The sequence below is a fragment of the Salmo trutta genome, chromosome 3 (assembly GCF_901001165.1).
Source record: "Salmo trutta chromosome 3, fSalTru1.1, whole genome shotgun sequence".
In the NCBI taxonomy this organism is placed as follows: Eukaryota; Metazoa; Chordata; class Actinopteri; order Salmoniformes; family Salmonidae; genus Salmo; species Salmo trutta.
Window position 1 is genome coordinate 35,961,716 of NC_042959.1, and position 15,915 is coordinate 35,977,630.

At 46.4% G+C, this 15,915-nt stretch overlaps 1 protein-coding gene across 2 annotated transcripts in view; it reads left to right on the plus strand.

Moving 5' to 3' along the window:
- Positions 1–15,915, plus strand: part of LOC115174484 (A disintegrin and metalloproteinase with thrombospondin motifs 2) — a 190,802-nt gene that overhangs the window by 169,079 nt on the left and 5,808 nt on the right. Inside the window, exons 8-22 of one of the 2 annotated variants that reach the window (XM_029733045.1) lie at positions 140–283; positions 670–802; positions 1,768–1,797; positions 3,035–3,148; positions 6,393–6,538; positions 6,907–7,082; positions 12,066–12,199; positions 12,491–12,614; positions 13,409–13,489; positions 13,684–13,850; positions 14,154–14,313; positions 14,418–14,550; positions 14,752–14,959; positions 15,150–15,279; positions 15,445–15,537. In XM_029733045.1, coding sequence (XP_029588905.1) covers positions 140–283; positions 670–802; positions 1,768–1,797; positions 3,035–3,148; positions 6,393–6,538; positions 6,907–7,082; positions 12,066–12,199; positions 12,491–12,614; positions 13,409–13,489; positions 13,684–13,850; positions 14,154–14,313; positions 14,418–14,550; positions 14,752–14,959; positions 15,150–15,279; positions 15,445–15,537 — 1,973 coding nt within the window. The remainder of the gene's footprint in view (positions 1–139; positions 284–669; positions 803–1,767; positions 1,798–3,034; positions 3,149–6,392; positions 6,539–6,906; positions 7,083–12,065; positions 12,200–12,490; positions 12,615–13,408; positions 13,490–13,683; positions 13,851–14,153; positions 14,314–14,417; positions 14,551–14,751; positions 14,960–15,149; positions 15,280–15,444; positions 15,538–15,915) is intronic. The other variant, XM_029733055.1, reaches the window with a different exon arrangement.

Genomic DNA, 15,915 nt, shown 5'->3' on the forward strand with positions numbered 1-15,915 from the left:
CCTTCACACACACACACACAAACTGTAAAGACTTAAATTCAAAAACATTATATCCACAATGAAACATAAAATTAGATATATATACCTGTCCACATATTGATGAATTCCCCTCTGCCCTCCCCCTTCCTCCCTCCCCCAGGTTGGGTATGGAGCACGACGGCCAGGGGAATCGCTGTGGAGACGAGGTGCACATGGGGAGCATCATGGCCCCGTTGGTTCAAGCTGCCTTCCACCGCTTCCATTGGTCACGCTGTAGCCAGCAGGAGCTAGGACGATACCTACAGTGAGTCTATCACACCCCTACTATACACATACACACACGCAGGCACACACACACACCCATAAACACACTTACACACTTGTTTAAATTCCTTTTCACCAGAACTGAATGACTCCAACATCAAACAAACAACCTGCACAAACAAACGGAACTCCACTTTAATAGGGCTGTCAGTGGTCACATCATACAGAGCTTCTATTAATGACTATTACAGTCTCCCACATAAAAAAAATCATGCAGTCTGAGGAAGGGTCCTGAACTAACATTTTTCTGCAACTATTGTTCCAAACATTTGAATAGAATCGGGCCACTCTGTTTTTATTCACTGAATATAAAACCTGAAATTAATGTGACAACACCGTTAGGTAACAATGTCTCCTTTGACCCAGATCCTACGAATGTCTTCGTGATGACCCCTACGAACATAACTGGCCGTCCCTGCCCAGACTTCCTGGTCTGCACTACTCCATGAACGAGCAGTGTCGCTTCGACTTCGGCGTGGGCTACATGATGTGTACCGCGGTAAGAACTCCCCAAAGGAACGAGTGGTATACTAACATATGCACTAACTCATGCTAATGCTAATATATACATACTAGATTAATATATGTTACCAGAATTACAAGTACCCACTGTAGTGGTGCCAGCAGTTGAAAAGCCAACCACTTGACTTCAGAACCACTTCACACTTCAGTCCCCAATGATACCGTGATGAGCAGGGTTACATGGATAACATCCACACCGCAAAAAAATAAGTACTCACTCCTCACTGAAATCCCTACTGATATATACTGAGTATACAAAACATTATGAACACCTGCTCTTTCCATGACATAGGTGAATCCAAGGGAAAGCTACGATCCGTTATATCCACTTCAATCGGTGTAGGTGAAGGGGAGGAGACTGGTTAAAGAAGGATTTTTAAGCCTTGAGACAATGGAGACATGGATTGTGTATATTTTCCAGTCAGAGTGTAAATGGGCAAGACAAAAGATTGAAGTGCCGTTGAACGGGGTATGGTAGCAGGTGCCAGTCCCACCGGTTTGTGTCAAGAACTGCAGCGCTGCCTTATTTTCCACGCTCAACAGTTTACGGTGTGTATCAAGAATGGTCCATCTCCCAAAGGACATCCAGCTATCTTGACACAACTGTAGGAAGCAATGGAGTCAAGAATCTCCGTGGAATGCTTTCAACACCTTGCAGAGTCCATGCTCAGACAAATTGAGGCTGTTCTGAGGGCAACTCAATATTAGGAAGGTGGTCCTAATGTTTGTTATACTCAATGTAAGTCCCCACTTGAATAGGTCCATCCCTCAAGGCATCTTGACACTGACTGAAGGTCTTATCTTTTTAGACGGCTAATCTTTGTATCTCGGGAGCTGTTTTGGGATTGAGAGATGAGAGTTGAGCTGACCTACTCTTTGCAGGGCTTTGCACTCGTTGCTAGATTACCCTTTATTCTCTTGTCAAACCATTCATTCCTTTAGCTGCAAAAGGTGGGCCAGGCTGGAACACAGGTAAGGTTACCCCCCTATCCTCCCCCAAACCCCCCCTCGGAGCGATGTGGCCACTTTCTTTTTCTTCTGATTATCAGTATGGTTGTCATCGTTACTTGTTTATCTTCCGTTCTTTCGTTCTGCCCATCGTCACATTATCGTGACTGGCATGTGTTCTGCAGAATTCTAAACATATACTTTTTTAGTTTTCATTTAGTGACAAAAAGAAAAAGAGTTCTGGATTTCTCCCAAACAGCTAGCCAGAAAAAGTGAACCATAGCAAATGAGCTCAACACGGACACACACACGGCGCCTTTTACTGTAAATCTATGTGTCACTATTTGGCCATTCAGAAAGCGATATTGGCAAAGATATTGGAAAAGGGATGGGAAGAAAGAGAAGTCCTTTCCAGGCAGAAAGAAAGGTCTGGTGCGAGAGCTGCTTTTCTATGTTCAGGTTTAGGATCCTGCAGTGTCGCGTGCCAGCCTACCAGGCTGATGTCATCAGTGCCAACCGCAGGCTGACCTTTGACCCTGTTGTGAGCTCAACTGTAGGGGTCACCTGAGGTCATTCTGGGTAGAGAGTCTGGGTCGGCTTTGTTATTGTGGAAAGGGGAACAGAGGGGGGAACGGAGGGAAACACGTGAAAGAAAGAAGCAGAGACTCCATTTAGAAATGATTAGAACTATCAGTTAACTGTCCCCGTTAGAGCCAATGGAACGTAAAACTGAATAAGGACAACATTATCCTACTCTGTGGGGCACCAATTGACAGTTGACCTCTTACCCGTCACATTCTGCTCTCCCTGCCCTCCTCTCTGACCCCACAGAGCTGCAGGTTCTCTCAGTCAGAGAGTCTCTCTCTCCTCATCCTCTTTGGTTTTGTCTGCATGCTCGTTGGCTTCCTGTACAGCCGTGTCGTTGTAACAGTGAAACAGTGAAGGACTACTACAGTACACTACCGTCTGGACTCTTATGGATGTTATTGATGTTTTGTATCTTTTCTTGTACAGTACAGTCAGTGGTCCAATTGATCTGTTCTCTCTGGTGTAGTAGGTCTGAGGTGATTTCTGGAATGTTCTGTGATGCTAGCTACTCCCAGTGTCTGGGTGTCTGTATGTGAGAAAGAGTGACCTGTTGCAGGTCACCTGTCTTGTCTGGTGATACTATATGTTTTCGGTAAAGACCCAGTTACTGGCTGTGTGTAGATAATGTGAGAGGATGTGTGTGTGAGGGTTCTTCTCTGTCTGTCCATTGCAGTACCGGACGTTTGACCCCTGCAAACAGCTGTGGTGCAGCCACCCTGACAACCCCTTCTTTTGCAAGACCAAGAAAGGACCACCCATCGATGGCACCATGTGTGGGGATGGGAAGGTACACACACGCACGCATGCACACACAGTACCAGTCAAAAGTTTGGACACACCTACTCATTCAAGGGTTTTTCTTTATTTTTAACATGTTCTACATTGTATAATGCACACTCTTGGCGTTCTCTCAAGCAGCTTCATGAGGTAGTCACCTGGAATGCATTTCAATTAACAGGTTTGCCTTGTTAAAAGTTAATTTAAGGAATTTCTTTCCATCTTAATGCATTTGAGCCAATCAGTTGTGTTGTGACAAGGTAGGGGTGGTAAACAGAAGATAGCCCTATTTGTGTCACGGTTGTCGTCGGTTAAGGAGGACCAAAACACAGCAGGTATGTGCAGGCTCATCTTGATGTTTATTTAACTATCAAAATGAGCATACAAAAAACACGAACGATCAACAAAAACAGTCTGGTAAGGCACAAGGCTACACAGAACAATCTCCCACCAAATACAAGACAAACACACCCAACTAATATAGGACTTCCAATCAAAGGCAACACCAAACAGCTGCCTTCAATTGGAAGTCCAACCCCAATTAACTCAACATAGAACCACACACACTAGACTAAACATAGAAATACATGAAACCCAAACAGTGCCCAAAAACCCCGGAATACTTATTCAAACACCCTTTTAACAAACACACCACCCTGAACCACAAAACAAATACCCTCTGCCACGTCCTGACCAAACTACAATACTAATTAACCCTTATACTGGCCAGGACGTGACAGTACCCCCCCCCTTAAAGGTGCTAACCCCGGAAGCACCTTAAAAAAACAAAAAAACAACAACCCCAAACAACAAAACAAATTTCCCCTCTACTAAAAGGGAGGGAAGGGAGGGTGGCTGCCGTCAACGACGGCACTGTGCTACACCCCCCCCTCCCCAACCCACCTATATCAGGAGGTGGCTCCGGTTCTGGCCGTTCCGGGCAGTCTGGCAGCTCGGGGCAGTCTGGCAGCTCGGGGCAGTCTGGCAGCTCGGGGCAGTTCGGGGCAGTCTGGCCACTCCGGCAGTTCAGGGCAGTCTGGCCACTCCGGCAGTTCAGGGCAGTCTGGGCAGCTCCGGCGACTGTTGACTGGCGGGCAGCTCCGACGACTGTTGACTGGCGGGCAGCTCCGACGACTGTTGACTGGCGGGCAGCTCCGACGACTGTTGACTGGCGGGCAGCTCCGACGACTGTTGACTGGCGGGCAGCTCCGGTGACTGTTGACTGGCGGGCAGCTCCTGCCCCGTCAAACAGCCCTTGTGCCCCCCCCCTAAAAAATTATTGGGGATGCCTCTCGGTCGCCCTAAACTCCTCCATCGCCCTGGAAACGCTCCTCCTGAGCTCTGCCCACGTCCATCCTTCCTCCTTGTTCCTCTGCTGCTTAGTCCTGGTGAGGTGGGAGATTCTGTCACAGTTGTCGTCGGTTAAGGAGGACCAAAACGCAGCAGGTATGTGCAGGCTCATCTTGATGTTTATTTAACTATCAAAATGAACGTACAAAACCACGACCGATCAACAAAAACAGTCTGGTAAGGCACAAGGCTACACACAGAACAATCTCCCACCAAATACAAGACAAACACACCCAACTAATATAGGACTTCCAATCAAAGGCAACACCAAACAGCTGCCTTCAATTGGAAGTCCAACCCCAATTAACTCAACATAGAACCACACACACTAGACTAAACATAGAAATACATGAAAACCAAACAGTGCCCAAAAACCCCGGAATACTTATTCAAACACCCTTTTAACACACCACCCTGAACCACATAAAACAAATACCCTCTGCCACGTCCTGACCAAACTACAATACTAATTAACCCTTATACTGGCCAGGACGTGACAATTTGGTAAAAGAAAAAAGTTCATATTATGGCAAGAGCAGATCAAATAAGCAAAGAGAAACGACAGTCCATCATTACTTTACGACATGAAGGTCAGTCAATCCGGAAAATTTCAAGAACGTTCTTTAAGTGCAGTCACAAAAACCATGAAGCGCTTTGATGAAACTGGCTCTCATGAGGACCGCCACAGGAAAGGAAGACCCAGAGAAACCTCTGCTGCAGAGGATAAGTTCATTAGAGTTAACTGCACCTCAGATTGTAGCCCACATAAATGCTTTACAGAGTTCAAGTAACAGACACATCTCAACATAAACTGTTCAGAGGAGACTGCGTGAATCAGGCCTTCATGGTCAATTTTGCTGCCAAGAAACCACTACTAAAGGACACCAATAAGAAGATGAGAGTTGCTTGGGCCAAGAAACACAAGCAATGGACATTAGACCGGTGGAAATCTGTCCTTTGGTCTGATGAGTCAAAATTTGAGATTTTTTGTTCCGACCGTTGGGTCTTTGGGAGATGCAGAGTAGGTGAATGGATGATGTCCGTAGATGTGGTTCCCACTGTGAAGCATGGAAGAGGTGTAATGGTGAATTCAAGCATGGCTACCACAGTATTCTGCAGCAATACACCATCCCATCTGGTTTGTGCTTTTATTTATTTTTATTTAACTAGGTAAGTCAGTTAAGAATCAATTCTTATTTACAATGATAGCCTAAGAACAGTGGGTTAACTGCCTTGTTTAGGGGCAGAATGACAGATTTTTAATCTGTCAGCTCAGGGATTTCATCTAGCAACCTTTCAGTTATTGGCCCAACACGCTAACCACTTGGCTACCTGCCACTTAGTGGGACTACCATTTGTTTTTCAACAGGACAATGACCGAACACACCTCCAGGCTGTGTAAAGGCAATTTTACCAAGAAGGAGAGTGATAGAGTGCTGCATCAGATGACCTGGCCTCCACAATCACCCAACCTCAACCCAATTGAGATGGTTTGAGATTAGTTGGACCGCAGAGTGAAGGAAAAGCAGCCAACAAGTCCTCAGCATGTGGGAACTCCTTCAAGACTGTTGGAAAAGCTTTCCAGGTGAAGCTGATTGAGGGAATGCCAAGATTGTGCAAAGCTGTCATCAAGGCAAAGGGTGGCTACTTTGAAGGATCTAAAATATAAATTCATTTAGATTTGTTTAACACTTTTTTGGTTACTACATGATTCCGTATGTGTTAGTTCATAGATTTGATGTCTTCACTATTATTCTGCAATGTAGAAAATAGTAAAAAATAAATAAACACCCTTGAATGAGTAGGTGTGTCCAAACCTTTGACTGGTACTGTACACACACACCACACTAATGGTAACAATAATACCATCCTACAGTTTCTTCCCCTCTCTCGTCCTATCACAGCACTGCTTCAAAGGTCACTGTATCTGGCTGACCATTGACATGATAAAGCAGGATGGTGGGTGGGACATGTGGAGCCAGTTTGGGTCCTGTACTCGTACCTGTGGAGGAGGGGTGCAGTTTAGAAACCGTGAATGCAACAACCCCAGGTACGGATTCTTTTTTACCCTAAATATTGACAAATCTACCAAGCAACACTTGCATAGTATCATGGTTAAAACGCGTTAGAGCTTATCCTAACAGAACAGAACATATTCACTGTTCACATTTACCAAGTGAATGGGCTCTTGAGTGGTGCAGCGGTCTAAGGCACTGTATCTCAGTGCTGGAGGTGTCACTACAGATCCTGGTTTGATTCCAGGCTGTATCACAACCGGCCGTAGTCGGGAGTTCCATAGGGTGGCGCACAATTGGCCCAGTGTCGTCCAGGTTTGGCCAGTGTAGGCCGTCATTGTAAATAAGAATTTGTTCTTACTGACACGCCTGGTTAAATAAAACATTTCCCTGTTGTCTCCAGGCCTGCTAATGGAGGTCGTACCTGTCTGGGGACTAACTACCAGTTCCAGCTGTGTAACAGCCAGGAGTGTGAGGAGCTGTACAGTGACTTCAGGGAGGAGCAGTGCCGTAGCTTGGACCCTGAGTTTGAGTTCCACAACAACAAGCACCACTGGCTGCCTTATGAACACACGGAACGTAAGTAGCCTACACACAGACTTCCTGAAATGGTGGGTTGTGGGCCATAAGTCAGCTCTTCTTGTGTGTGGAGGCAGATTGGGAAGCAGATGTTCTGTGTGTGTTTCGGGTGGATGTTATGGTCACCGACAGCTGGTTTGCTGCTGGCTAGTGTGAATGCACCCATCTTAAAAAACAGAACCCTTGCCTTTCAACCTTTCTAAAACGATAACCCCTTTCTTCAACCCCTTTTAAAAAAAACACTCTCTTCTATCTCTAACCTATCTCACTCCACCTAATCTTCTGAGCTCTTTTCCAGCCTGTCTGTCTGTGTGTCAGTGGGTCGGTCGGTCGGTGTGTTAGTCTGTGTGTTGTTCGGTGCGTCGGTCAGTCTTAGTCAGTGTGTTGGTCGCTCTCTCTCTCTCTCTCTCTCTCTCTCTCTCTCTCTCCCTCCCACCCCCCTCCCTCTTTTCTCAGCTAGTCAGCTGTTGTACCTCACAGAACATAGTCATACTGTATGTGTTTAAACCATCAGAACCCAGAATGGGATTCCCATAACATCCCTTCTTTCTCGCCGTCTCCAAAAAAACGCCCTTACCTCATCTATAAGTGTGAGTATGAGTTTAAAGAGTGTGTGAGGCTTGCAGATCCAGTCCCCATGCTAAATAGTTTTTTTCCACATTGTCTCAAGTACATGCGGGAGAGGGGAGAGAGAGAGGGGGGAAGAAAGAGAAGGGGGAAAGGAGAGGTAAGGAGAGAAGTTAGAATGAATTCCATTCGTGTGTTTTCATCTCCAGGGTTTAGAGATAGTGTGAGAGAACAGGAGTGAGTCTGTATGAAAATCTAGACTTTGCTCGAAATCTAATAATTAGTTACACCTGTTGTAAAATACAGTCGATGTTGTGTTTTTAGCCATAAACATCCTCGTAACATTGCTCTACAGTTCAAAAAAACACTTTTTACAAGCATTGATTGTTCCAGCTACTTTGGTCATCCAGGGTCCATCTGGTCAGGGCGATCTCACCCAGAGAACTCTCTCTCCCTCTGGGATGATCTGTGTCATCGGCCCCCTCTCTGGGGACTCTGGCTGGAGGAGTGAGGGACTGTGTATTGGCATGAGTCAATGAGAACTCACATCCCAATCTGAGCGTTTCTAATACTTTGTAATATCAGTAAGGTAATCCCAGTGCATTTGGAACATTGCATACCGAAGACATAGTTCGAGTCATCTCCGATCAGTTCCTGTGTGGCTCAGTTGGTAGACCATGGTGCTTGCAACGCCAGGGTTGTGGCTTCGGTTCCCACGGGGGACCAGTACAAAAATGTATGTGCTCACTACTGTAAGTCACTCTGGATAAGAGCGTCTGTAAAATGTAAATCATATAGGGATTCTGTGGATTACATAGTCGAGTCAATCCTTGGGCAATTTGTTTTGCAGCAAGTTTACATACACAATGAACATTCAAATCCACTTAAATACCAATCTTGCATGCCAGACTTTATAGCTATTGCGTAGTTGGTCTATACACACGTCTGGCTCGGGAGATTACATAAACACATACAGGCTAGACAGAGATCCTCCATTGCCTACACAAAGGGTAAATAACTCTGAGCTGTATCCTTATTGTAGGGGATATATGCTGGGCCTGGCTTGTACTTCTTTTAACCTCCCCCTCCCCTCCACTTTCATGTTTTCTCTGCAGACTGACTCTGTGATTTACCTATATAGTATAAATCCAGATCCCTTCGCAGCCTGTTCTGTAATACTGTCAGGCAAGATAGAACGGCCAAAGGGGGCGGTGTTGCAATTTACTGCAGAGATAGCCTGCAGAGCTTTGTCCTACTATCCAGGTCTGTACCCAAACAATTTGAACTTCTTCTTTTAAAAATCCACCTCTCTAAAAACAAGTCTCTCACCGTTGCCGCCTGCTATAGACCACCCTCTGCCCCCAGCTGTGCTCTGGACACCATATGTGAACTGATTGCCCCCCATCTATCTTCAGAGCTCGTGCTGCTAGGTGACCTAAACTGGGAAATGCTAAATACCCCAGCCATCCTACAATCTAAGCTTGATGCCCTCAATCTCACACAAATGATCAATGAACCTACCAGGTACCACCCCAAAGCCGTAAACACGGGCACCCTCATAGATATCATCCTAACCAACTTGTCCCCTAATATACACCTCTGCTGTTTTCAACCAAGATCTCAGCGATCGCTGCCTCATTGCCTGCATCCGTAATGGGTCAGCGGTCAAACGACCTCCACTCATCACTGTCAAACGCTCCCTGCTACACTTCAGCGAGCAGGCCTTTCTAATCAACCTGGCCTGGGTATCCTGGAAGGATATTGACCTCATCCCGTCAGTAGAGGATGCCTGGTTATTTTTTTAAATGCCTTCCTAACCACACCATCTTAAATAAGCATGCCCCATTCAAGAAATTTAGAACCAGGAACAGATATAGCCCTTGGTTCTCTCCAGACCTGACTGCCCTTAACAAACCAAAAAACATCCTGTGGCGTTCTGCATTAGCATCGAACAGCCCCCATGATATGCAACTTTTCAGGGAAGTTAGAAACCAATATACACAGGCAGTTAGAAAACCCAAGGCTAGCTTTTTCAAGCAGAAATGTGCTTCCTGCAACACAAACTCAAAAAAGTTCTGGGATACTGTAAAGTCCTTGGAGAATAAGAGCACCACCTCCCAGCTGCCCACTGCACTGAGGATAGGAAACTCTCTCACCACCGATAAATCCACTATAATTGAGAATTTCAATAAGTATTTTTCTACAGCTCGCCATGCTTTCCACCTGGCTACCCCTACCCCGGTCAACAGCACTGCACCCCCCACAGCAACTCGCCCAAGCCTTCCCCATTTCTCCTTCTCCCAAATCCATTCAGCTGATGTTCTGAAAGAGCGGCAAAATCTGAACCCCTACAAATCAGCCGGGCTAGACAATCTGGACCCTCTCTTTCTAAAATTATCTGCCGAAATTGTTGCAACCCCTATTACTAGCCTGTTCAACCTCTCTTTCGTGTCGTCTGAGATTCCCAAAGATTGGAAAGCAGCTGCGGTCATCCCCCTCTTCAAAGGGGGGGACACTCTTGACCCAAACTGCTACAGACCTATATCTATCCTACCCTGCCTCTCTAAAGTCTTCGAAAGCCAAGTCAACAAACATATTACCGACCATTTCGAATCCCACCGCACCTTCTCCGCTATGCAATCTGGTTTCAGAACTGGTCATGGGTGCACCTCAGCTACGCTCAAGGTCCTAAACAATATCGTAACCACCATCGATAAGAAACAATACTGTGCTGCCGTATTCATTGACCTGGCCAAGGCTTTCGACTCTGTCAATCACCACATCCTCATCGGCAGACTCAATAGCCATGGTTTCTCAAATGATTGCCTCGCCTGGTTCACCAACTACTTCTCTGATAGAGTTCAATGTGTCAAATTGGATGGCCTGTTGTCCGGGCCTCTGGTTGTTTCTATGGGGGTGCCACAGGGTTCAATTCTTGGGCCAACTCTTTTCTCTGTATACATCAATGATGTCGCTCTTGCTGCTGGTGTCTCTGATCCACCTCTATGCAGACGACACAATTCTGCATACTTCTGGCCCTTCTTTGGACACTGTGTTAACTACCCTCCAGACGAGCTTCAATGCCGTTTCAACTCTCCTTCTGTGGCCTCCAACTGCTCTTAAATACAAGTAAAACTAAATGCATGCTCTTCAACCGATCGCTGCCCGCACCTGCCCGCCCGTCCAGCATCACTACTCTGGACGGTTCTGACTTAGAATATGTGGACAACTACAAATACCTAGGTGTCTGGTTAGACTGTAAACTCTCCTTCCAGACTCACATCAAACATCTCCAATCCAAAGTTAAATCTAGAATTGGCTTCCTATTTCGCAACAAAGCATCTTTCACTCATGCTGCCAAACATACCCTCGTAAAACTGACCATCCTACCGATCCTCGACTTCGGCGATGTCATTTACAAAATAGCCTCCAATACACTACTCAATCAATTGGATGCAGTCTATCACAGTGCCATCATTTTTGTCACCAAAGCCCCATATACTACCCACCACTGCGACCTGTAAGCTCTCGTTGGCTGGCCCTCGCTTCATACTCGTTGCCAATCCCACTGGCTCCAGGTCATCTACAAGACCCTGCTAGGTAAAGTTCCCCCTTATCTCAGCTCGCTGGTCACCATAGCAGCACCCACCTGTAGCACGCGCTCCAGCAAGTATATCTCTCTGGTCACCCCCAAAGCCAATTCCTCCTTCGGCCACCTCTCCTTCCAGTTCTCTGCTGCCAATGACTGGAACGAACTACAAAAATCTCTAAAACTGGAAACACTTATCTCCCTCACTAGCTTTAAGCACCAGCTGTCAGAGCAGCTCACAGATTACTGCACCTGTACATAGCCCATCTATAATTTAGCCCAAACAACTACCTCTTCCCTAACTGTATTTATTTATTTTGCTCCTTTGCACCCCATTATTTCTATTTCTACTTTGCACTTTCTTCCACTGCAAATCTACCATTCCGGTGTTTTACTTGCTATATTGTATTTACTTCGCCACCATGGCCTTTTTTGCCTTTACCTCCCTTATCTCTTCTCATTTGCTCACTTTGTATATAGACTTATTTTTCTACTATATTATTGACTGTATGTTTGTTTTACTCCATGTGTAACTCTGTGTTGTTGTATGTGTCAAACTGCTTGCTTTATCTTGGCCAGGTCGCAATTGTAAATGAGAATTTGTTCTCAACTTGCCTACCTGGTTAAATAAAGGTGAAATAAATAAAATAAAAATAAATAAATAGTCACATTGTATACACACTCAAACTGCAGGAGAACATGGAAAATAGAGGTGAAGCTTGGCACGATTAGGGCTCTGTGTCTTAAGACAATGTTTCTGTATGGTTCTGTCCTACTAATGTTGGATGTAAATCAAGTATTGTAACGTGTGTGTATGGGTTGTGCAGCTAAGCAGCGCTGCCACCTCCATTGCCAGTCCACGGAGACCCGAGACAAGATCAACATGCAGAGGCTGGTCCAAGACGGCACGCGCTGCTCATATAAAGACCCCTACAGCGTGTGTGTGCAAGGGCACTGTGAGGTCAGTGTGTGTGTCCATAAATATAGCAGTGTGTTTCTTTTCAAATATATGTAGGTTTACAAAAAATATTGCAACCCTAATTATGTGTGTGTGTGTGTTACAGTGTGCAACTGTGTGAGGTGTGTGTCAGTGTTCATAACTTTATGAAGTTTATGTGTGTGTCCATAATACTCTAGTTATGTGTGTGTGTGTGTGTGTGTGTGTGTGTGTGTGTGTGTGTGTGTGTGTGTGTGTGTGTGTGTGCACGTGTGTGTGTGTGCGTGCCTGCGTGTGTGTGTGTGTGTGTTGCAGAAAGTGGGCTGTGACGGCGTGGTAGGGTCCTCCCAACAGGAGGATAAATGTGGCGTCTGTGGAGGAGACAACTCCAGCTGCAAGATCATCAAGGGCAACTTCACTCGCAGTGCCAAGAAACAAGGTACACACACACACACACACACACTCACACACATACACACACACACACACACACACACACACACACACACACACACACACACACACACACACACACACACACACACACACACCACTGTGGCAGACTGAGACCAATAAGGTAATATGTAACTGAGTTGTCAGACCCTGGAACATGAAAGAGCATGAAAACAGTGCAGGAAGTGAGATAGATGAGGTTGTTTTCCTGGCCTGAGTCCTATTCTGATGACGTGGTCACAACTTCACTGGATAGCTAGCTAAAGAGCCCCCTCTACTGGTCCCATGGAGATAATGAGCTTGGCCCTTATCAACAAAGCCTCTCAGTGTAGGAGTGCTGATCTAGGATCAGTTTCGCTATTTTAGATCATAATGAATGATATTGTATGGACAGATCACCACTCCTAATCAGACGATTTGTGGACATTGGCCCTGGCTAGAATCATGTCCTGTTCAAAGCATTACCATATGAGCAGGATCACCGCCCAACGATGATGTGAATCACTATACCATGACCTCATGTTAAATAAATATCATCCAGCTGAAATAAGGAAAAATCTCATTTTGATACATTTCCTGGAATTGACTGTTGTTGACCCTGGCTGGCAAAACTAAGAGCAGTTAAAATTGTATTTGAAATTAACTCCCTGTACACAGAAGTTAGCCCTGTGCTCTTCAGAAGAACAATAAAGTTGAATGAAAATGTATCCTGACAAAGTTGAAAAGATGTCTTCTCTGTGGGTGTCTGGACCTCAGGGAAATGTGCTGTTTTCATTTCAGGTTTCCTCAAAGTACTTGAAATCCCTCGAGGGGCGAGACACCTACTAATCCAAGAGATAAAGCCAACCGCACACATCCTAGGTATAAAATGTGTGCGTGTTTGTGTATGTGTGTGTGTGTGTGTGTGTGTGTGTGTGTGTGTGTGTGTGTGTGTGTGTGTGTGTGTGTGTGTGTGTGTTTGTGTGTGTATGTTTTGTGTGTGTGTGCCTGCCTGCGTGTGTGGGTGTGTGTGTAAGTGTGAGTATTCCAGTTTATAACTCCACCTCCCTCCCCAGCGGTGAAGAACCAGGCATCAGGACAGTTCTTCCTGAATGCGGAGGGGGACATCCCAGAATCCCGTGCGGTCATAGAGAAGGGTGTGGAGTGGGAATACATGAATAATGACCATGACAAGGAGACACTACAGACCAACGGACCACTCAGACACGGAGTCCTCATCATGGTACACACACACACACACACACACACACACACACACACACACACACACACACACACACACACACACACACACACACACACACACACACACACACACACATACAAGTCACAAAACACACACACACTCATACAAGTCACAAAACACACACTTAATTCTTACCATATAAACATTTTATAGCTTGATTGTGATGGTTCAGAATTACGTCACTGCTAGCTTTGAGGTTATGACATTTCCAGTCCTGACATTTGCTTTATATATATGATCTATACTAATATGATTGTGCTGTTGTTTCCCCGTGTCCAGGTGCAGTCCCATGGAGATGCCAAGGTGACCCTTTCCTATAAGTACATCATCCACATGGACCTGCTGTCTGCAATAGAGAACAACATGCTGCTGGATGACACCTCCTTCTACGAGTGGGCCCTGAAGAAATGGTCCTTCTGCTCCAAGCCCTGTGGGGGAGGTATTTTACAGTGACACCACTAGCACAGGAAGACACCGGGGGACTGGGGTTTGGATGTGGAGCTCTTTGTCTAACAGATGTTTGTGTGTGTCCTGCCTTAAAAGGTAAGCAGTATACTCGGTTTGGCTGTAGAAGGAGAGCGGACAGTAAGATGGTCCACCGACGCTACTGTGAGAACATCAAGAAGCCTCGCGCCATCAGCAGAGACTGCAACCAGAAGGAGTGCTCACAGCCTATGTACGTATGGATATGTTTGTGTGGTTCATTTTCATGTTTACATAGAGGTAGGCTGCCGTTCCATGTCACTCCTTGGTCCCTACACTGAACCTGTGAACACCAAAGAGGTTGGAGAGTAAAGGGCTAGTGACCGAAATGGAACAAGGCCTAGAGGTATGTTTTTGTCTGTACCTCCCTCTAACTCTCTCTTGTTCATTGTAGCTGGGAGGATGGTCCGTGGGAGCCATGCAGTAAGACTTGCGGTAAAACAGGGTACCAGGTGAGGTCCGTTCGCTGTGTTCAGCCCTTAGACAACGGCAACAAGCGCTCCATTCACAGCAAGTACTGTAATGACGACCGGCCTGAGGCACGCAGACCCTGCAACAGAGAGCTCTGCCCTGCACAGTGGAGAGTAGGGCCCTGGACACAGGTAAGGATGGAGGGCTGGGGGTAGAGGGGGGTTCTGGTGGATGAATACATAAAGGCTTATTATTTAGTTTGTATGCATGTAGATGTGTGGTATGGAGTCTGTGTGTGTGTAGGTGTGTGTGTTTATGATGTTGGAGGTTGTTGTGTATAGCCTATTCTCACACTCTTCTTCTATGCTCGTGTGACCACAGTGCTCGGTGACGTGTGCCAATGGGACACAGCAGAGGCAGGCATTGTGTCACACGCGTGACAACACCATCGGTCTCTGCCTGGACAGCAAGCCAGACACCATCCGCATCTGTCGCCTGGCGCCATGTTCCAGTGAGTATTATGGCCTGGCCCCATTATGCTATACACAACAATTTATTTTTAAGAAATCGGTGGCTTAAAGTAATTTAGTATAGGCAGTGGGGAGTATAAGTCTGTCCTGATGAACTCATACTCATTTTCCTCTCTGATATTATTCCCTCCTTTCTCAATCTCCAGGAGGCTCGTCGGACCTGAATAAGAACGGCAACATCCTGATCCAGTGGCTGTCCCGTCCTGACCCAGACTTGCCCTACCAGAGGAACAGCTCACGTAAAAAACCATCCCTTTATAGCTCTGGGCCCAACCTCCGGTGCATGGCGGTCCTGACCTGGACCTTGCCCTCTCTCTCTGTCCTCTTCACCCTGCAACAGGCCTGGGCTAGGGGCCCCGGGGGCAGGCTCACCCCCTGACCACCCCCCACCCCTCCCCCCGTGTCCGTGCCTGTGGCCGCGCCTGCGAGCGAGCGCCAGCTTTTCGCTTCTCTTTTGGGGCGTGTGTGTCTCTCTCTCTCTGTGTCTGAGACAGCTCTGATTGGGGGAGGTCTCTGGCTCCTGTGTGCTGATTGGTTGGTTGGTTCTCTCTTGCTCTGTCTCTCTCTTCTCTTATCTCTCTCTCTCCTTTGTGGAGCATTGTGTTGTAACCGCTGGC